This window comes from Oncorhynchus tshawytscha, linkage group LG10, assembly GCF_018296145.1.
Source record: "Oncorhynchus tshawytscha isolate Ot180627B linkage group LG10, Otsh_v2.0, whole genome shotgun sequence".
NCBI classification, from domain to species: domain Eukaryota; kingdom Metazoa; phylum Chordata; class Actinopteri; order Salmoniformes; family Salmonidae; genus Oncorhynchus; species Oncorhynchus tshawytscha.
The window spans coordinates 45,515,495-45,538,807 of record NC_056438.1 but is presented as its reverse complement, the minus strand read 5'-3'; the positions used below and the strand labels follow the sequence as shown (position 1 = coordinate 45,538,807).

Sequence of the window (23,313 nt, the reverse complement as noted above, 5' to 3'; positions counted from 1 at the left end):
AGGAGCAGCGGTTTTGCACGCTCTGCCGACTGTCCAATCAGAAACTGGTAACGTCTCGTTGCTCTCTCTCCATAATTCTCTTTCTCGTAACAGGTGAGGTTAAATAATTTCCCTTGCAAAATACAGGTGATCAGGTCATCATATGTAGACCATTTCCATTTTCGATAATACAATTGATAAACGTATTTTTTTTCTGGTTTATGAAGTTGACTTCTTGACAGACATGGTATCTCATTCTATGATGGTTTAGCATACAGAGTAGCCTAGTAGTTCAGGTTCAACTTTGGAGCACTTGCCACTTGATACCGCTCTCTTACTTGTCATCGTTCTTTAGACCCTTTGGATACGTTTGTGTGTGTTGTGTGCTTGTTACAAAATGCACAAATGCACTGACAGATAGCGATACAGTCAAGCATTTCGAAATATTTTTTTTGTTATCTTGAATAACTAAATTGACCTTGAATAACACATTTTGACCTGGTTCCTAACGAGGCACAGCACCTCACATATTGTAGCTGCAACAGCTGGAGAGAAACCACGCCTCTCTAAAATCGTCTTCCAATCAGATTATCTCATTACTGTTGCCACTCAATTTACAGCCATTCCCCACCCAGAAAGGATCTTGGTAAATTAGCATGTGGCCAATGATGTTAAGTATGCAAATATTTTACATTATCCTATGCACTTGCATTGTTCTTGCGATATTATCTGTGGACACCGGTTGTTGTCTCATTTCCAACAGCGATAAACAGAGTAGCTACTGTGTCACAACTTCACTAGCACTAACAGTGACATATCAGCAAGCAATATTATTGTCTCGATTTTATGTGCAAAATGACATTTGAGGAACTAAGTGGGGATTATTCTGCAGAAAGGTAAACTACTTTAAAGCGCTTTCGTCAATGCCAGTGCAACTTCCAAATGGCTCTCTTTTCACTTGAACTTGGCAAGCAATGCAATGCATTAACATTTCAAAAATAATGCTGAAAACAAAGTGAGCCATTTGGAAATGGTGTATTGTTATTCAGATATTTAACTTCTGTAATGTTGTCTAAGTCATTTGACAACGTTGCTATGACTTGGTTAGTTGGCTTTGTTGAAGTATTTGCAGTATTCGAATATGTAACGCCAGCTTTTCTGTTGAGCTCACGAGACGCGTTCCGGCCAGCCAATCTGCAGTTAGCCTAACACTGTAACGCCGGTGTCAGGTAATTTTAGCGAAACACTTTTGACCTGAATTTAAAACTTCAGTGTAATTGACTATCTTTGTACTCATCATACAATTAGGAGTTTTGTCAATTATGGCGTGACATGCACCGAAAAACAAACGCGGTGTCAGAGTTTGAACTTGCAAATCAGTCAGTTGGCCTCGCAGCTAGGTCAAGGTACAGAACTACCTACGCTAGCTAGCTAGCTAACGTTAATCCTAGTAAGTACACGATAGCCAGCTCCTGCGCTTGGCAGTAACGTTCGTCTGCCAGGTCAGATAGACGAGCCCTGGCATACCCTCCTTTTCAATAAGTTGAGCTTTGCCCATGCATATGTGAAAGTTGATGTGAGTTTGATGTTCGTTTTAATAATACACTATTTTCTCTGTTTTAGGATGGATACAGTGGCAAAAGCATTGGAAGAGGTTCTCTCATTGGCATTACCCCAAGGATGCATTACAGTAGGGGTCTATGAAGCAGCAAAATCATTGAATGTGTAAGTAGGCTACACTTTAAAACCCAATGAGAGTTCAAAGTTCCAATGATGTAGTTTTTGTCTATGCATGCTTGTTTAGAATGCATTTCATGTTCTGTTACTGTGTTACTAACCACATATCTGTTACTTTCATCATTAGAGATCCAGATAATGTGGTTCTGTGCATCCTGGCAACAGATGACGAGGATGTAAAGGACGTGGCCCTTCAGATCCACTTCACCCTGATCCAGGCATTCTGCTGTGAGAATGACATCAGCATCCTGCGAGTTAACAACACCAGGCGTCTGGCAGAGATCCTCGGCGGAGGGACACAGGGGGGAGAGCCCATGGATCTGCACTGTGTCCTGGTCACTGTAAGTATCTATTTCCATTTTAGTCACCTTATATTCACTCAAAAATCATAACTTTCAAACACAAACAGGTGCTAAAAATGGTTCAAAAGTTATTTTATTTTACTGGGGCACATGAGACACTCTCTGGACATGCCAGAACATTCCCACACCCACTAATTACTCACTCCTTGTGTCCTGTAACCGAACAACTCAGTCTTGCTACTAATGACTTCTGTGGAATTTTCATTGAGGGAAATAGCTTGAATTGCTCATCGTCTTGAAACTCCCAGGTGTTTATCTATTTTATTGCAGGCCATAAAATCAGGCATTAGGATACTTTTGCAACTATTGACTCTCTCTCTTTTTCTCTTGTCTTTGCAGAGCCCACACTCCTCCTCCTGGAAAGACCCAGCCCTGAGCAAAGTGAACCGCTTCTGCAGGGAGAGCCGGTGCATGGACCAGTGGGTACCCATCATTAACCTCCCTGAGCGATGAAGGGTCCCCCCAACAGCAAGACCTGTGAAGGACTCTCTCTGTACGAGAGTAGAGTGATCCCTGATGGACACACTACCCTGGGAAAATTCCTGATGGAGGAAAAAGAAGACAAACAACCACAAAATAAAGCATTTTGAGAAGAAAAAAAGAAGATCAGATCCAGCCATCTAGATGGGATACAAAAGGGGGTGGATTTCCACTGGGTCTGGTGGAGTTGAACTATCAGCTATGGCAGTCAGGGCGAGATGACGAGGCACTTTTTATGTTCAGTCACAAGACCGAAACCGACGTCTGTGCTTTTTAACGGAAGATGGACACACTGTACAGAAAGATAAAATCATGTATGGCAGAGCACTTCACCTTGTGGGGACTTAAAAGATTGAGAGAAACAAAAAGATGAGCTCTTTTGTAGCCACTGTTGTTAAGACAACCAAGGCCTCTCTTTTTGCCGAAACAGAGCACTTGTAGAAACACTGGACTTGTTGTATTTTTGTATTCACAATGTTGATGTTGTCTTTACTATTGTTATATAGTTATTTAAAAAGGGAAGGGCTAAATATCCAATGAACAGTGAAGATACTATGCATTCAGTCAGTGTTTCCATTGCCAACAGTTTTTTACACAAGTGAATAGTTCTTTTTTTACAGTTAAGTTATTTCTTATGATATTTAAATGTATTTATGTTTACAATTTTTATACCATTATCTCTCTGCAATTGTCTGTAAAGACACAGGTATATTATTGTTGTCAATAAAAAGTATTTTTGGAGCCAGAACTTGATGGTCCTCATTTTCTTTCTAGCTAGTTGAGCTTTGACCCCTCTGACAGTTGTATAGGGAATCACGTGTGGATCATGGAGGTCACACTGGCCTCTATGGACTCTGTGACATCCTCATCCCTGGGTGACAATAGCCCCCCTCCACTCCACGCTTTGTTCTGCTTGGGTCAGCAAGGCCGAGCTCATTCATCCGAATGGTTTTCACCCGTCCTGAGTTCAGCCCATGATTGAGCTGAGTGCCCTTTCTGCATACCTCTTTGAATGCATTACGTCTGCCTGCCGCCTCACTAGGAAAAGTACTGCACTCACATTTGCAGCACATTTGACAATCCGGGTTTCTGCTCGGTACAAATGCTTTGATTTTTCACTTGCATGCAAAACTAGCTATTGAATTAGACAATAGTGAGTGCTCAGGTGAATAAAGGTAGAATGGAAAAAGGAACAAAGTTCACGGCTTCAACTAATAGTGTATGGCCAGTGGGGACATATTACATACAATGCAACATATTACAAAACCTCTGCTGGGGTAGGTAATAGTGTAAACTCGTGCAAAAGCAAGGCTTTTTGAGCCGGTTCGTCTTTCACAGGGAAGGTGTGTTAGAGGACACATGACTGGAAGTCTTTGTAAAGCTTTGTAAGGGAGAATGCAGTGGGTGCAGATTGTGTAAACCACCCACTCCTTCCTCCACTTGCTATTGAGTGACATGCTCACATGTGACGCTGGCGTCGAGTGTGGATGATGTCAGAGCTCATGTAAGGCAGGCTTACCCCCGTTTCATTATGATCACGAGAAGAGCTTGTCACCTTTGCAGAACAAAACCCAGTTTCTTTCCACATGAGAAGGATATTTCGCTGTTGTGTGTTCTTTGTAATTGGCATTAAGAACCTTTTGGAATACTGTTAAAAAATATAAAAAAACTCAAGATATTTCCATAGCTCAATGATTTTGTATTTTTTTTTTATATAGTTTTATTTTAGTAGCACAAACTAAAAAGAAGTTGTTTTAAATGGATTCTATTATATTTTTATTAATAATATTGTATATTATATAGTAATAACACCGGAATGGGTAGACCTTCCCGACCGCACTGTGTTGAAGGTTACCATGATGTAACTTAGGTTTGTGACCGACCGGTGGAGAATTCTAACACTGATGTCATGTGGTATTGTGTTGGTGTAGGGGAAAGGTTATTTTTTTAATTATAGATAATTAGGGTAGGGTTGATGTAAGTGTTACGTTGGTACTGGAGGAGTTCAAGCAAGGGATTTGACAATCCCCAGGCTTTAGTATCTACCCAACCTGCTCCTTGGGTACCCCTGTGCATTCAGGTTATCACAATCAACACACATTTTAGAAGGTTGTATAAGGCAATAAAGACTCAGGTGATGACAGATTTCATATTAATCAGACTCATATTTTCCACTCAAAGTATCTGGGGGGGAGGTCTTGAGACAATGTTTTACATCTACAGGACACTCAACGTGTTACACTTACTCAACAGAGAACACTACTAATACAATAATAACAGTGTAGATCTCTATAGGAAAATAACAAACCAAACACAAAAGTTGAATAACTTGTGTAACAACAGTGTTATAATACCATGAGGGTGCACTGGTTGGTAGTAGCCAGTAGATTAGATGCCATGGTTGGCACGGTCCACTGCACTGCTGAATAGGTGAGTGAGTGGCTCGGTCTAACCGAGGTGGCTGTGCGGGGCGGGGGGATCGACACTGCCCCGCCCCGCATCCCCCACATCAGCACATTCCAACACACTGACACTGTAACTGCCAAGCTTTCACAGAGGGAGGCCCGCGGTCAGTCGGCCTGCCAGGCCTAAGCAATGTGCACACCAGGGTCGCCCTGGAACACAATGATATTGTGCTCACCAGGATTACACTGTGTGCTTCATGGCTGATATGTCTGCTTTAGAGCTGATATCAATACACTGCTACTGTGCAGCCAGGCTTGTGCACGACACTGTGCCATAAGGCTTCCACTGTGAGATGGTAAAACTGTGCCTAGCTTTCCCAGCTGCAAGAGGGAACCATAGCTAAGATGTCTCTTTTGGTTACGATCCACCATTTTCCTCATAGTGGAAAAATACATGTTTACCCACCAGCTGCCCAAAGATAAGGACAGAAAATCAAGGGCAACAAGCTTCAGGCTATGCTGACAAATCCCCAAAATAGCTCCTCCTCTCTCGGAGAGCGGAAACAAAGGTTTCGTTACATTCTATGTTTAGCTCTCTCCTGTTCACTGGGCCCAGATGGCCATGGGCCAAGGCCTATTCTATTCTCTTCATGGTAAGGTATAAATACATGTCCGCTAGAACCCACGTAATGGGAGGAAGCAAGGCTAGGCCATAGATAACTTGCAGTAGCTCTCTTTAGGCCACATGACTGGAGCTGAGCCAAACTGCTGAGTGGGTGGGAGTCCTATGGATGAGCTTGGTCTTCATCCCCTTTTAATTTGAAAGTTATTCCCTTCTGATCTGAGTGACATTGGATGCTACATTTAAATATTACGCTTTCTGAGATTCATTGTTAGATTATTTTAGCGTAATGGGCACAATGTACTCTTGCACATGAGGTGGTACAAATCGTCAGACTCATAATGAACAAATACTTCCCTGAGGGAAGCTAGCATGTTACGCGAGAAAGCAACAAAGAGGCAGACAAAACAAGGTGCAATGATAAAACCATGTTTAATAACAGTAGGAGCGACTGTACTACGGCAGAGAGAGAACAAAGCCACACACAGATGTCTTTAATCCACCAGATTCACAAGGGTCACGTAATAGTCTCCCAAAAGGTACATTAAGGCCATTTCTGGTATGCTGGTTGAATCAGAATTATCTGGTGATGGCACACAAATTAACGGTAGCCTGATTTAGCGTACTAAGTTTGTGGCAATAAAACCCATTGTTAGAGAGAAACATAGTCGAGATACAATTGTCATCGCTGAAGAATTCGTAATGGATTACTGGGTTTCCTTGTCTCTGATTTCAAGACCTTTATGACTAATGAAGTACCTTTTAGAGGAGGGAGGCTAACACCAACAATACAAACAGTAGCACCAGGTAAGTACAATCAGACATGTTTTTGTTTCTCTTTTACTAGTGACAAGGCGTAAGACATAACGATGGCACGATTCAGTTAGAAATCACTGCAATCCAGCACAGAAAGATTAATTGTTCCCAAAAGATAATTGTACTTTCCAGCCCGTAGGTGCTAACCACACAGATACAGCTGGTTCGTTTCATCTAGATTTGTCACAGGGGGGACATGTTCCCAACAGCTGAACGACAGGGCATACAGCACATTCTATTCTTTACTGTTCAACAGGACACTTATCTCTGGACTTTGGGGTCAGCCTTGAATACATGATATAGTGCACATGGTTGGAGTGAAAATCATTTTTTACATTGTTAATTACAACCCACACGTCCAGCTGATGCATCTTCTATGGTCTCTCCCAACGGAATACTTGTACCTCTTCAAAATACCAAACTAGACATTAATTATATGATCTCTATCATAAATAATACGTAAGGCGACTTGGCTCACAGTGTTAGGTTATGTAACACCTGGTTTAAATGGCTGGGAGGAGTGCGGTATACTAAGGTTGTCTAGGTGAATGACCTGCCTCAGCAACATATTGCAGTTTCCTATCCGACAATTGGCATTGAGTTGACATATGCTCTGCACTAACCAAACACTTCTGCTCTTTACATTAATAGAAGGCTCTGATGAAGTCTACTTCCTCCATTGGTCACTGACAACCCAGGTGACTCCCTGCTAAACCAGGAAGTTATTAATAAACAGCATGAGTCAATGGGGAGAAGATAATACAGTCAAATGTCCCAACCCTGACTCCAAAGCCTAAAATACATTATATATGGTCATTGTAACACACATGACAGCAGATACAATTGAAGACAAATAACAGACTTGTTAAAGTGATGGATACCATGGCTAAATCCACTAAGCTAAATCAGACAGACACTAACAGTCAATGTCCCAATGTACACTGCCATTCAAAAGTTTGGGGTCACTTAGAAATGGCCTTGTTTTTGAAAAGGCATTTTTCTGTCCATTACAATAACATCAAATTGATCAGAAATACAGTGTTGACATTGTTAATGTTGTAAATGACTATTGTGGCTGGAAATGGCTGATTTTTAAAGGAATATCTACAGTTGAAGTTGGAAGTTTACATACACTTAGGTTGGAGTCGTTACAACTCGTTTTTCAACCACTCCACAAATTTCTTGTTAACAAACTATAGTTTGGCAAGTCGGTTAGGACATCTACTTTGTGCATGACACAAGTCGTTTTTCCAACAATTGTTTACAGACAGATTATTTCACTTATAATTCACTGTATCACAATTCCAGTGGGTCAGAAGTTTACATACACTAAGTTGACTGTGCCTTTAAACAGCTTGGAAAATTCCAGAAAAGTATGTCATGGCTTTAGAAGCTTCTGATAGGCTAATTGACAAAATATGAGTCAATTGGAGATGTACCTGTGGATGTATTTCAAGGCCTACCTTCAAACCCAGTGCCTCTTTGCTTGACATCATGGGAAAATCTAAAGAAATCAGCCAAAACCTCAGAAAAAAAATTGTAGACCTCCACAAGTCTGGTTCATTCTTGGGAGCAATTTCCAAATCGCCTGAAGGTACCACGTTCATCTGTACAAACAATAGTAAGCAAGTATAAACACCATGTTGTGCACCGGGGCCTCCCACTCCTCTTTCTAGAGCTAGTTTGTTCTGTTCTGTGAAGGGAGTAGTACACAGCGTTGTTCGAGATCTTCAGTTTCCTGGCAATTTCTCGTATGGAATAGCCTTAATTTATCAGAACAAGAATAGACTGACAAGTTTCAGAAGAAAGTTCTTTGTTTCTGGCCATTTTGAGCCTGGAATCGAACCCACAAATGCTGATGCTCCAGATACTGAACTAGTCTAAAGAATGCCAGTTTATTTGTTTCTTTAATCAAAACAACAGTTTTCAGCTGTGCTAACCTAATTGCAAAAGGGTTTTCTAATGATCAATTAGCCTTTTAAAATGATCAACTTGGATTAACTAACACAACGTGCCATTGCAACACAGGACTGATGGTTGCTGATAGTGGGCCTCTGTACGCTAATGTAGATATTCCATTAAAAATCTGCCATTTCCAGTTACAATGGTCATTTACAACATTAACAATGTCTCCACTGTATTTCAGATCAATTTGATGTTATTTTAATGGACCATTTCTAAGTGACCCCAAACCTTTGAATGGTAGTGTATATTCTAACTGTTTACTGTATGTTATTATGTAACTATGGCAAGTTCAAATTGAGTGATAAAATACAGCATTTTCATTAAAGGGTAATGTTACAGGCTTTAAGGCAAGATTGATGGATGAGTAGTGGTTTTAGATCCCAATTCTCCCCAAAAAATAAAATACAGGCAACATTAAGAAGCAAACAGATAAATAAAAAGGCTTCACTACAATATAGTGCAGGGCTTTTTGTCCTTGAAGGGGTTCTCTGAGGCAGGTATGCCCATGAGCAGAGGGTCGTACTTGGCGTGTTCGCCACAGTAGTGCATGAGGTCCGCAGAGGCTTTGGATACCTACAGGACAGAGAGACATGAGAGTGTGAATGTGTGGGTTTCTGCCGACACAGGAGTCTCACACATACACACCCATCCCACAAGCACGCGTACACAGACACTCACTGACAACAGATCATCCTTAGCTGCAAGTTGGTGTCCATTTAGGGAGACATTTAGGTAAGGACCAGAAAATGTACTTTGTTGTTACTCAACACTGCTTTCTACTCAGTCTAACTTTCAGCATACCATACCTTTATCCTCTCAATACTGGCCTCTATCCTCAGCTGTTGTACTGTCCTCCTGGCTTGGGCTATGTTGTTAGAGCTTGGCATCTTCGATGACATCTTGGCCTCCACTCCACTATATGCATTAAGTATAACAAAAGTGCCTCATAGAATAGAACGTATAATGAAAAAACACAAATATAAGTACAGCAAATATATAGACAAATTGGACAACACTTACCTAGTCAAAGACTTGAAATCCAACCTTATTGAGTCTTGGGAAAAAAATCTGCAAAAAATAAAAAAAATAACTGATTAAGGGCTCTTTTCAATCTGTATGGCTGAAGCATGACAGATTGCGCAATAGGAATGTAAAGGTAATTTTCCGCTTGAACCAACGTATGCAGCATTTACCCTGAACGCTGGAACGTGGCCTTTAAATTTCAATTGGGCTTTAGTGCTGGACTTCTGCTATATGGACTGAATAGGGCCCTAAATCAACCTGCAATCATTTCATTAAAAGCATGACCACTCTCTTTAAAGCAAGCATTGGGACAAAACATTTCCCCTCTCCATCTTGCCCCAGACATACATCCTACAAATCGGACGGTAAAGACCAGCACATCTTTGACACATGAGAAGCAATTATGACACTTTGCCAGCCACTTGAAAAATCACCGTACGGTAAGGTAGAGCATGTCATAACAAAGCAATCATATGTCGGCAAAGGGACCATAACAGTAAACAAATAATAGAACGAAAGAGCACAGTGAGATGGTGGCTTTTGTGGAGGAGGGTTACTGTTGTGTCAACAAAGCGTGATGTCAATCAGTTCTCCATTATGCCTTTGCATGATATAACCATGTTTCAGTGGTAGGAGAGACATTAACGAGGCACTGCAGCCGATTGCAACAAGGCTAAACATGAGGGTTAACGGCTTCTGCTCACACACTTTCTCTTCTTAGGCTTTTCCCATAAATAACATCACAAGGGCTTCCTCATTGTGCACAGAGACACACGACGCCAGAGTCGGTAGTACACACACACACACACACACACACACACACACACACACACACACACACACACACACACACACACACACACAAAGCCGAGAGCAGCTGCCCCAAAGTAAGGTGGTGGAAACTGCCAAACTGAGCAAAATATCTTTTTGCTCAGTTTGGCACCCTTTACATAAGAGAAGGTAGTTTAAGTGCACCAAAGTAGAGCAGCGGATCTAAAGTAGAGAGTATAGTCCTGAGTGGTCATGAACAGTGGGGTGAAGTTCACAGTTGGTTTGGAGGAGACATTCTCTCTGAGCTATAATTCCACTTCCAGATAATCATTTACAGGGACGATGGGAACATGCCTGGACACATCCTCTACTCGGCTTCCTGGGATCTCTGGTTTCGGTGTCTTTTTCACTCCCTCTCCCTCCCTCCCTCCCCCCCTCCACACACACACACACACACACTTTATCTTTTACTGCCAGAGACAGGAAACCTTTCGGCAGAATATATTGTGTAATAAACAGAAACATCACATGTGCAATAAAGAGGCCCACATAAATGGAGCACTACCTCCATTAAAAAAAGGTCTGCCTCATTCCAAGTGCTCTATAAGTTGAGACCGTTGGTGTTACTCAAATCCTCAACTAAGCCAATCAGCATCCAACGTTAACAGTCCTACAGTGTGTTCCTATTCCAAACACACTGTCGAGGAATTACCGCAGACTGAAATGTAAGAACTAAACGTCTGCAATCAGTGCAGTCTTCAGAATGTCATAGGAGAGTTTGTAAAGAAATGCATAGAATAAGTAAAGGATTTGAATGCAAATACACACAACGTAACAATCAAAATACAAAAGTGTGCACAGGGCCAGAGCTGGGAGTCAAGCTCTCCTGTTCCTCCATTGGTTAGAGCGATTGGGTTGTTTTGTTTGACCCCTGTGCCCAACAGGATGTGGTCCCTTCTGAGGGCTTTGATGCTACAACAGGAGTCCACTGTATCTCTCTTAGTGTCCAGGAAGGAGGGAGGACTCTTGTTTCCTGGCCTGACTGATTAAAGCATGATGCTCCGGAGCAAAAAAAGCTCATTGGAAAAAGTGGGAGACAATAAGGATAGAACTTCAAAGCTTTGTTGCTGCAATAAATATGTCAGATACTTTCAATGACTTTCTTGGTGTAGCTTTCCGTGTACAATACAACCAATGTAAAAAAAAATCAGTGCCACAAGTTCAATCTCTGCCAACCCCGCATGCCAGTGAAGATAAATCAATCTGAAACCAACAAAAAAAACTATGCAGTTTTGTTTCTTATTAACTCTTCCGGAGACTCTTTTGGCCGAGAGTTCTGAGGGGTAAAAACTCCCTTTTCCCACCTAATGTTTTTTGCTGGGTCATTTCCTGGCGTTTAACTGACATAATGACCCAAGCTAACAGAGTTGAACAGTCAATGACCAGAGGAGAAAAGTATGTTGCATCCTCCTCGGACAAAAGCGTGATACCATATTTTTTGACATATTCTGGTAATAAATGACTAGCTTTTCCTTGTAAAAATCAATTACTCCAGCATCCTTGGTCTCCTTAGAAACCACGATGAGAGACTCATTGTGTAATATTCAGAGCAGGGCAAATACTGCCACAATGAAAAGAGCAACCTGTTCACAGTCAACAAGTTAAAGAACACCGTTAGGGTATCACTGGAAAAAGTAAAGACCCCTCCTGGAAGCAGTAAACAGCGACCAGATATTTATTTCCTGTTCTTGGAAAGAAGGAAATGTAGGCCAGAGCAGTTTAGCTAATTGTGTTCTGTTGTCCCTAAAGGAAGACAGTGCTTGCATTACCTAGGTCGAACAGGGTTCTGCTGATTCTGATAGAGCTGAAGTCAGTTGATGTTGGCTGTCACATGGCAATATTTAAATTCAACCTGAAATTCGTAGAAGTTCACAGTGCATGCTTACAAAGAACAGAATATGGTATACAGGACCAGCTTACCAAATGACTGTGTAGCAGAGGTAAGCTGGTCTTGGATACTGAAGCCTCGTACAGCGATGGTACCTGAATTAACTGTCGCCCCCGAACCATAGAAACTCTTCTGTGGCTTCGAAAGACCAGTTCAACCAGCCTGTAGTGAAAGGGAGTTTTCAGACCTGCCCAAGTGAGTCAGGTTGGCAAGCCTCTAATCTGACGCCAACCAACACCACCACCATCCTAATTGACTTTGGGAGGGCACCCCCATCCCCCTGCAGTAACTCCAAGGCATGGGGCCACACAGGCTTCATCATACAGTAGTTCTACCGCCTAGGATCAGAGAGAGGACCACCCCATAACATAGCCCACCCCATCGTCCCCCCAACACCACCCTCCAGCCCTCATATGTAAACCTCAACAGGACCACCAACAGCACGGAATAGAGCAGGCCCACTATTCTACTGTACCTTACACACACACACACACACACACACACACGCTATTAATTAACATTACATTCCAAGCACAATGCTTGGGAGTCCTTGCGAGTCACTAGAAAGAATAGAGTTTGCTCTGAATAGGCTCTGTAGCTCAGTTGATAGAGCATGTCACTTGCAACGCCACAATAGTGGGTTTGATTCCCGGGAACACCCATATGTAAAATGCATGCATGACTGTAAGTCCCTTTGGATAAAAGCATCTGCTAAATTACTTATATTATATTCAGCATATTACTTGACACCTCTGACAATATGTGTGCAGCTGTACAGCTTTGCCTGACGCCAGCACTTATAAACAAACATTTTTGCAGGAGTTTAAAAAAAATCATTTAACGTCATCATGATTATATCTATAGAAGGCTATGGCTTATTGAAATGTGTTCATTTAAGTTGTCTATAGACATCGTGTGAGGCTATGGGCTTCTGCCAAACAAGTGGTGACGCCAAAGTTTCCTCTTTTGCATGGAAACAGTGTAATGGCGCGATATTTGGAGTCTAGACAGAAGTCTGTCTCTTTGAACTTTTTTTGAGTTCAAAGCCCTGGGCTGCGAGCCAAAATCAGTCTCTCCCTCACACACACAGGGTGTTCTTCAATATGCATATTACCATGCTCCGAACACGCACATTGGAGCACAGGAGGGTCGGAGTATGAGTCCAAATCAAACTATCTGAAACGGAGCACCTATCCTGCTGTGTAAATTCTCCTAAACTGCTACAAAAAGTCAAATCTGACAAAAGCTGTATCCCATCTAGTCAAAACCCATTGTTTTTGCTTAAGCTAAATAAAATAAACTCTCACAGCTCATATGTTGCCTTACTACAATATTTGATACGTTAATAAATATATACTGTGTTAATTTTGGCATGTTTACCTGCCTACAATTCTCTTACTATGGGTTTGTGCATTGATCAAGTCAGTAGGGCTAACTATAGCCATGAATAATTGACAGTTAGTCACCTAGCTTGATAACATTCGTTTTAGGTGATTTTTTGCTGTTAAACTAGCTGGCTAGCTAGATTATTACGATTCACATGTATTAGGTTGTCGTTGGTGATGAAATATCACTTCCTTACATTAGAAAACACTTTTCTTCTTTTACATTACATTTTTGTAATTTAGCCGACGCTCTCATCCAGAGCGACCTAGTGCATTCATCTGAAGATAGCTAAGTGGGACAACCACATACCACAGTCATAGTAAGTACACATTTTCTCAATAAAGTAGATATCAGCAAAGTCAGAGCAAGTAAGGGGAGTCTTCAAAGTTATTCCTGCAGGTCGCAAAAAGCAACATTTGCTTTTTGAGCTGAATTAAATCTAAAAAGCTTTGAAGATAAAAAGCTTGCGGTACGCTCAATGCTCCATTGACATTTCACAGAGACACACTTGTTTTGTTAGAAGTCTTTGAGAAGAAGGATGACGAGTTGAACGGGATTAGAGCCTGTTAGGTAGTTCATTCTCGCACAGCATCCAGCCTAGCTGATGCGATGCTGTGCAATTTTCCTTATTTTTTTACCACTTTTTTTCTCTGGCCTCCATTGATTTAGTCACACAAATTTTGGCCATCATACAAGGGTAAAACTCCAATAACTTTTGAACAGATTATGATAGAGACATGAGGTTCATTTTCTTAGAGGATTATCTACACATGGCAAACGTATGTGGACACCCCTTCAAATGAGTGGATGTGGCTATTTCAGCCACACCCGTTGCTGACAGGTGTATAACGTCGAGCACACAGTCATGCAATCGACAGACAAACATTGGCAGTAGATAGGGCTGTGGCGGTCATGAAATGTTGTCAGCCTGTGATTGTCAAGCAAATAACTGTGAATTGACAGTAAAATGTGGTCTATTTCAGAAGAACAGAATAGCATACTCTGAGTTGTCCTTATGTTAGGCCCTGATCTGGCTATACCATATGGCTATGGGCTACACTAGTTCATTTAGCAGACAAGATTTGGCATTATTTCATTTTATTTTATAGTATGAAGAATACAATTGAACGTACCTGAGTAAAATGAACATAGCTGAGTAAAATACAAATTATATTTCCTCCAAATTATTTGAGGGAGTGTGCACATGTGGCTATTCTGTGTTGAGTGTTTAACAAAGAAACAGGTACTCCTATATGCTGAATTTATTTAGTTATTTATGTAACTTTAGTTGTGATACAAACATTGGGCTATATGTTTAAATTAATAGTATATTGTAATGCTGCATGATGCGACTCTAATGATGATTTGAAAAAAGTTGCATGAACGGCGTGATCTCTGCTTTGTTATTTTGCGCAGGCTGTACACGATTCATCAGTATCTCATTCACAATTTGACAAGCACTTGATAATGCATCGCATTTCCCAGCAGCATCCCCTTTGTGTGGCCTAAATAAATACATGCCTTTTGCGGCCAGCGGCCGTTGTGCCCTTGGGCTGAATATAATAATTAGAATTCCCTTCTCCGGCTGCGTGCTACGAAGCCGCTCTCACTCACATGACTATCCATCATGTGATCGGGTCTTTCTCACAGGCTGCAAGTGAAGACAGACACATCAGGGATGCAACTGCAAGCTTCCTTATCCTATTCCAAGGCGCATGAAGCTATTGGAAGAACAGTCCACATTCACTTTTCGTCAACCAACAAGATGAGCAAAAACACTAGCCTATGTCAACCTACAATCCCCCATAATACAAAGGTTGACCTATTCTATTCTGTGCAAAAAATAAATATTCCAAGCATAGTCTGGGACAGTTGTGGGTATAACCGCGAATGTTCCATTAGCAGGACAACACCCTTCTCAAAAGTGACCGCAAATGCGATTATGCATGTAATGCTTTTATTATAAAAAGGTGCATTTATATTGTGAAAATTATCTTCCCCAAACTTGGAACTCACTCGGTGCGGATTAATGTGCTTCATTTTGCGAAGTTATTTGGCCACTTTAGTTGTGATACAAACCTTATCAAATACAAATAGGCCTATGGGCTAGGCTACATGAGTTGTGCGACTATGATTTTTTAAAATCGCTAACAAAAGGCATGTACTGTTTCTTGCCTTAAACTGGGTATCATTCACAAGTGATAGGCTAATATTGTCACCCAATCAGACTACTCTTGATTTAATCGTCTTGGCATATAAAAAATTATATACAGTACCAGTCAAAAGTTTAGACACATAAATTCAAGGGTTTTTCTTTATTTTTACTATTTCCTACACTGTAGAATAATAGCGACGACATCAAAACTAATGAAATAACACATATTGAGTCATGTAGTAACCAAAAAAGTGTTTTTAGATTCTTCAAAGTAGCAACCATTTGCCTTGATCACAGCTTTGCACACTCTTGGTATTCTCTCAACCAGCTTCATGAGGAATGCTGTCTTGAAATAGTTCCCACATATGCTGAGCAATTGTTGGCTGCTTTTCCTTCACTCCGCGGTTGAACCCATCCCAAACCATCTCAATTGGGTTGAGGTCAGGTGTTTGTGGAGGCCAGGTCATCTGATGCAGCACTCCATCACTCTCCTTCTTGGTCAAATAGCCCTTACACAGCCTGGAGGTGTGTTTTGGGTCATTGTCCTGTTGAAAAACAAACGATAGACCCACTAAGCGTAAACCAGATGGGATGGCTTATCGCTGCAGAATGCTGTGGTAGCCATGCTGGTTAAGTGTGCCTTGAATTCTAAATAAATCACAGACAGTGTCACCAGCAACGAACCCCCACACATCACACCACCTCCTCCAAGCTTCATGGTGGGAACCATACATGCGGAGATCAGCTATTCACCTACTCTGCATCTCACAAAGACACGGCAGTTGGAACCAAAAATCGCAAATTTGGACTCATCAGACCTAAGGACAAATTTCCACCAGCCGAATATCCATTGCTCGTGTTTCTTGGCCCAAGCAAGTTTCCTCTTCTTATTGGTGTCCTTTAGTAGTGGTTTCTTTCCAGCAATTCAACCATGGAAGGCCTGATTCACAAAGTCTCCTCTGAACAGTTGATGTTGAGATGTCTGTTACTTGAACTCTGCGAGGTGCAATCTGAGGTGCAGTTAATTACTGATTTCTGAGGCTGGTAACTCTAATGAACTTATGCTCTGCAGCAGAGGTAACTCTGGGTCTTCCTTTCCTGTGGCGGTCCTCATGAGAGCCAGTGTCATCATAGCTCTTGATGGTTTTTGCGACTGCATTTGAAAGTCCAACTGCACTTTTTACAGATTGACTGCACAATTTTACAGATTGACTGACCTTCATGTCTTAAAGTAATGATGGACTGTCATTTCTCTTTGCTTATTTGAGCTGTTCTTGCCATAGTATGGACTTGGTCTTTTACCAAATAGGGCTATCTTCTGTATACCACCCCTACCTTGTCACAACACAACTGATTGGCTCAAACACATTGAGGCAAGAAATTCCACAAATTCACTTTTAACAAGGCACACTTAAGAGAATGCCAAGAGTGTGCAAAGCTGTCATCAAGGCAAAGGGTGAGAAACACCTTCAGTTTCACTCCACAGATGTAAGATCTGAATTTGACCCCCCTGTTGCAGGAGAACTTTCCTGCAATGCAGGACATTTAAAACAGGTACTGTACTTGAGGTTTAAAAGTGCCTCTGAAGTTTATAATTTCCTATTTGAAATTTCAAACGTGATTTTCCCTTACTAAAAATGTATCAACCCCTACAAAAAATGGTTAATTAATGCTAATCCACATAATAATTCACATTTTCTGTTGCTGCAGTGTTGTTTTCCTGCTGTAGCAAGTTTGTCTCAAATTAAGATCCTACAGCTGTATATTTGCTGCAGGAGTTCCCTTGTCTGCAGGGGAAAAGCTCAAAGTAGCTGTTCACACCAGTCGAGCCGTGCTCTTTTGCCAGTATGAGCATTTTCCAGCTGAGTCTGTGAATAAAATAAAATAGTTTTCTCCTACAACACCATAATTGTGGTTCATAGAAGAGCAGCCCCGCTGGCAATCACTTGTTTACAGTAAACACTTCGTTGTGTTCACTTCGTTACCCAGTTTACCGAACACCATAAAAGACCATTGGTTTTGCTGAGTAAAGTAGGATAGTTTTACAAGTCGATGAGAGAGAGAAACAGAAAAGCTGCTGATGGTAGGAGCTTGTGTTTGTTGAAGTGTGAGAAACATCGAGGCACTGAGGAGCTAGAGAGGATGACATCATTCCATTCCCACCAGAAAAACTGCTCCGAGTTGTTCAGCCTTTAGCTTGCCAAGCAACTGTTGTCATGCACACTGGTTGAGACTGCACTGGTCCAGTCTTTCTGTTGGATACCTTTTGTCACCTAGGCCAATCGAATAGCTCGGACAACTCGAACAGTAGTCGGTGGATGTTAAAAAGAGAAAGATTAGATCATGCAGACAACTCACAAGGTTCCAGTGTTTGGAAGAATGTAGTGCAGTGAGAGTTCAGTAACTTCATAAACCTAGTGGTTATTTGAGCTGCACCATTAGTACATTAGTAGGTTCACAGAGAAAAAGCTGCAGGGGTGAGACATTGGTGACGTCCGTTCTGGGGTAAAAGATGAGGAAAAAGTGCACCACCCCAAAGAAGAGGGCATGGTTCCAGAGATAACTTAGCTTGGGTGACCCCACCCAGTCTGGTATTAGCATTGGTGGCAAATGAGAGTCAAAAGTAATCATTAAGTAAAGGGCCTGTGTTCTTGGTACAGCCACCCCCAAGACCGTGTTAGCCTGCTGACCTTAAGTCCTGATATTATCTCTGGAAGCCACCATAACACACCACAAGTATTCAGGTCTCAGACCAGGTGGCTCGTCATGCAAAGCTATGCCAGTGAACTACCTCCACCGACTACGGAAGATTACTTGATATATTTCTGTTTCACACACACACACACACACACAAAAGACACTTGTCCAGTACTGTACTCATATAGTCATTCCCTTGTCCACACATACCTCCAGACATACATGCACACAGGCGCTCTTTATTAAAAAACGGTCCTGTTGCTTTTAGAGGTTTCACCCAATGCTCAGCAAGCTCTGGTCCAACAGCACAACACAGCTCTGTCTAGACAGCTGCCTCTAGACTGAACTCATTTCAGAAGAGTCGACAAATCCCAAATTCCCATGTAATTGCTTTAGGCTCATTTCTGCCCCATGCACTCTTCAACCCATGTTGAGTCTTTACTGACAGAGCAGCCATAAAAGTGTCCTCTAGAGATAGAATGCCCGCCTCTGGGAAGAAATGTTATCCGGTTAGCTGGACTATTTCTGCATTCAACATCGCGGTCGTAGAATGTTTGGCGTGGCAATGTCTCGTAGGCGAATAAATCAAATCAAATGTTCTTTTTTCACATGTGCTGAATACAGTTTCTCAGTCGCGTACAAGCAATTTTTCGATCTGTGTGGAAACATGTCTATAGCAGAACAGCGATGATCAAATGCTTAAATACATTTACAGAACTTCTGATGATTTTCTTGCCTAATTACCTGACTTGCATATCTTACAACAACTTTTGCAAAACTTTAAATACAAATGTCATCAGTGAATACAAAATTCACTGTTAAGTGTTTTGAATTGAATACGTTGTTTCCCTCAGAAGAGAAATGTGTGCAATTGTGTTCCCTGTTTCCGGCAAGCAGTACTTTTAAGTAACTTTAGGTAACTCATAAGACATCATCCTCGATACTAACCATGTTTTCATCCACAGTTTTATGCCAGTTCAGTCATACTGACAATTTTTTTTATCAGGACAGCTATGACGGAAACAGGAAGCTTCTGTATAATTTTACAAATGCCGACAGATCATTTGTTTGTTCGACATGGTGGGATCTTTTTATGTCGGTAAAATGTATAATGTGATCTCCCACTGGTGCAGTGGTCGAAGGCACTGCATCGCAGCGCTGAGGTGCCACTACAGCCTGGGGTTCGATCTCAGCAGGCTGTGCCTGGGAGACCCATAGGGCGGAGCACAATTGTCCCAGCTCCGTTCGGGTTTGGCCGGGGTTGCTCTGGGAGCTCTAGCGTCTCCTTGTGGCGGGCCGGGCGCCTGCAAGCTGACTTCGGTCGTTAGTCGAACTTTGTTTCCTCTGACACATTGGTGCAGGCTGGCTTTCAGGTTAAGCGAGCAGTGTGTTAAGAAGCAGCGCAAAAATTGACATGTCACGCGATGATATGGTGTGTGGTCCTCCCACTACGACTCAGGAAATCATGCAGTTTATTAGGCTACAATTAAATAACTGACAATGAACTTCTCAGGGTGGTGAAAGTGAACGTTGATCTCGATGCTCCTTTCCAATAAATATTGAGTGTCTGATTCTGGTGACATAATGGTCGATGCTTGACTGTCATTTGACAAATAAACATATCCATAATAATCTCATTATGAAGACTAGCCTACCCGCGCAGCTTTTCTGTACTGTATCTGTGAGCGGTTGGCTAGAGCGCAGGTGTCAAGACCAGAGTGGGCACATTTACTAATAACACAACAGCTTTTGTGACAAAACAGTAGAGTTGAAAATGTGATGGAAACTCGACATGGCGGGATCTTGTGAACTCTGTTTAGAAAATCTAAAACATTGTTCCAAAAAAATGTACGTGTTTGAGAAACTCTATAATGTTCTCATATGCAATAATACCAACAACCCATGATTGAGACTTTAGATCTTTATTCGGTACATGAAAACAAGCGAAAAACAACATTGTGTGCACTACGTCATCAGGCACTGATTTTTTATCTGCAACAAGTCAGTTTGGTGGAAACACACCACTGGTGAGAAAATGTGCATCATTCATTTTCTTTACGCGTATTTAAGAATATTTGCACGGAAATATGTCACCAATTGGATGGAAACCTAGCCTTTATAGAGCTTTGTTTTGGTGTAGATTGAAGCCTATACATTCATATCAGTTGTTTTTCTCCATTGTATTCACCTTCCCTTATTTCTATTGTGGATTGTGTTTCTGTGCACCATTGGAAAGTCTTCAAAACAATGAGCAAACCAGCCTTTGTATTGAATACATGTCATTGGTTTGTTATGATACTGAGGAAATAATCCTGCACACAATGTGCTTTAAAAATATATATTTCATTTGATGTGTATGAAATTGTTTGTAATTCCAAGTTTGATCAGCATGATCTACTGACTGCAAAGAAAATGTTCGAAAAATGTTCAATCTTCGACTGGGATTATTAAAAGGCAGACTTAACTTTTGTTTTGTCTGCTTGGACTCAAGAGAAAAGTAGGGTTGCATTAATCTTTTGGCAGGCAGTCGTGTTCTTTTGACAAATCTATTTGCAATTTTGACTGTAAAACATAATTATGATGAATGTATTTATGTTTTAGGAAGGCAACTACATTTAAAAAACACATTTACTGTTTGCAAACGGCCACAGAGCTCTGATCCTTGTGAACTCTGTTTATAAAATCTACAACTATGATCCAAAAAAATATACGCATTTGAGAAAATATAATGTTCTCGTATGCAATGATACCTACAACCCCTGATTGAGAGCCCACTCTGGACATTTGCGGTGTTTGAAGAGTATATTCTACAAATAAAATGTCTAAAATGAGCATAATCAAAAAGAGTACTTTTGAGATATTTATATTTTGCATGTTGAATAAATGAACATGTTTTTTTATTTCAGAATCTAGAATCATACTTCATAATTGAGAGAAACCTATAACGAGTATAATGACACCAAGATGTTATCTGCATCATGTATGGTTCACAGATCACATGGTCTTACAGGAGACATGTACATTATACTGTTGAAGTCAGAAGTTTACATACACTTAGGTTGGAGTCATTTAAACCCGTTTTTCAACAACTCCACAAATGTCTTGTTAACAAACTATAGTTTTAGCAAGTCTTTTAGGGCATCTACGTTGTGCATGACATAAGCAATTTTTCCAACAATTGTTAACAGACAGAATTTTTCACTTATAATTCAATGTATCACAATTCCAGTGGGTCAGAAGTTTACATACTGTGCCTTTAAACTGCTTGGAAAATTTCAGGAAATGTCATGGTTTTAGAAGCCTCTGATAGGCTAATTGACAGCATTTGAGTGAATTGGAGGTGTACCTGTGGATGTATTTCAAGGCCTACCTTTGCTTGACATCATGGGAAAATCTAATGAAATCAGCCAAGACCTCCAAAAAAAATAATAATTGTAGACCTCCACAAGTCTGGTTCATCCTTGGGTGCAATTTCCAAACGCCTGACGGTAGCACGTTCATCTGTACAAACAATCGTATGCAAACATGAACACCATGGGACCACACAGCCGTCATACCGCTCAGGAAGGAGACACGTTCTGCCTCCTAGAGATGAACGTACTTTGGTGCGAAAAGTGCAAATCAATCCCAGAACAACAGCAAAGGACCTTGTGAAGATTCTGGAGGAAACAGGTACAAAAGTATCTATATCCACAGTAAAACGAGTCCTATATCAACATAACCTGAAAGGCCGCTCAGCAAGGAAGCCACTGCTCCAAAACCGCCAAAAAAAGCCAGACTACGGTTTGCAACTGCACATGGGGACAAAGATCGTACTTTTTGGAGAAATGTCCTCTGGTCTGATGAAACAAAAATAGAACTGTTTGGCCATAATGACCATCGTTATGATTCGAGGAAAAAGGGGGAGGCTTGCAAGCAGAAGAACACCCTCCCAACCGTCAAGCACGGGGGTGGCAGCATCATGTTGTGGGGGTGCTTTGCTGTAGGAGGGACTGGTGCACAAAATAGATGGCATCAAGAGGATGGAAAATTATGTGGATATATTGTAGCAACATCTCAAGACATCAGTCAGGAAGTTAAAGCTTTGTCGCAAATGGGTCTTCCAAATGGACAATGACCCCAAGCATACTTGGCATAAGGACAACAAAGTCAAGGTATTGGAGTGGCCATCACAAATTCCTAACCTCAATCCTATAGAAGATTTGTGGGCAGAACTGAAAAAGCGTGTGCGAGCAAGGAGAACTACAAACCTGACTCAGTTACACCAGCTCTGTCAGGAGGAATGGGCAAAAATTCACCCAACTTATTGTGGGAAGCTTGTGGAAGGCTACCCGAAACATTTGACCCAAGTTAAACAATTTAAAGGCAATGCTACCAAATACTAATTGAGTGTATGTAAACTTCTCACCCACTGGGAATGTGATGAAAGAAATAAAAGCTGAAATAAATCACTCTATTATTCTGACGTTTCACATTCTTAAAATAAAGTGGTGATCCTAACTGACCTAAGACAGGGAATTGTTACTAGGATTAAATGTCAGGAATTGTGAAAAACTGAGTTTAAATGTATTTGGCTAAGGTATATGTAAACTTCTGACTTCAACTGTAGTTCTAAAAGGGGGCTACATTTTCCAATTTCAGCATTTTAAATGTCCTTCCACCCAATGAAGTTCCTATGTTAGAATTGCCAGAACAATCTGAGATACCAAAAATATTGGAATCGTGGAATCGCCAAATTATAATGTACTTTTATGGCTGTTGTGAATACCAATACATCGCGAAGCAACTGCTCTCGATGTATCCCATCTTGATCAAGCAATCTTCTGTCTCTTATGTAGCGGGCGTAAAAGAAACACAGTAGAACATTGGCCTGTTGGAAACTACATCTCCCTACTACATCGCACAGTACTGGCATGATCTGATTTATCTCAGGATAAACTGCAGCGCATGTGCGCATTGAGCTCACA

At 41.2% G+C, this 23,313-nt stretch overlaps 2 protein-coding genes across 7 annotated transcripts in view; one reads left to right on the top strand and one right to left on the bottom strand.

The window, feature by feature from the left end:
* The first annotated feature begins 708 nt into the window (after positions 1–708).
* On the top strand, positions 709–3,306 carry LOC112260284 (growth arrest and DNA damage-inducible protein GADD45 alpha). 2 transcript variants are annotated; one of them, XM_024435270.2, is made up of 4 exons: positions 709–875; positions 1,603–1,704; positions 1,844–2,057; positions 2,418–3,306. In XM_024435270.2, exons 1-4 carry the CDS (start codon positions 826–828, stop codon positions 2,529–2,531), a joined length of 480 nt encoding a protein of 159 aa, XP_024291038.1. In that variant the 5' UTR covers positions 709–825; the 3' UTR covers positions 2,532–3,306. The 2 variants fall into 2 exon arrangements, with proteins under 2 accessions (XP_024291038.1, XP_024291039.1); XM_024435271.2 differs by lacking the exon at positions 709–875 and adding an exon at positions 907–1,208.
* Positions 3,307–8,519: 5,213 nt separating this feature from the next.
* gng12a (guanine nucleotide binding protein (G protein), gamma 12a) overlaps positions 8,520–23,313 on the bottom strand; it is a 50,342-nt gene continuing 35,548 nt past the window's right edge. For 2 of the 5 annotated variants that reach the window (XM_024435267.2, XM_024435269.2), the window contains 3 exons: positions 9,387–9,434; positions 9,173–9,281; positions 8,523–8,939 (listed from right to left, as the gene is read on the bottom strand). In XM_024435267.2, coding sequence (XP_024291035.1) covers positions 8,814–8,939; positions 9,173–9,265 — 219 coding nt within the window. In that variant the 5' untranslated portion in view covers positions 9,266–9,281; positions 9,387–9,434 and the 3' untranslated portion in view covers positions 8,523–8,813. Of the gene's footprint in view, positions 8,940–9,172; positions 9,282–9,386; positions 9,435–12,140; positions 12,223–23,313 lie in introns of those variants that run through there. The other 3 variants (XM_024435268.2, XM_042328614.1, XM_024435266.2) reach the window with 3 other exon arrangements.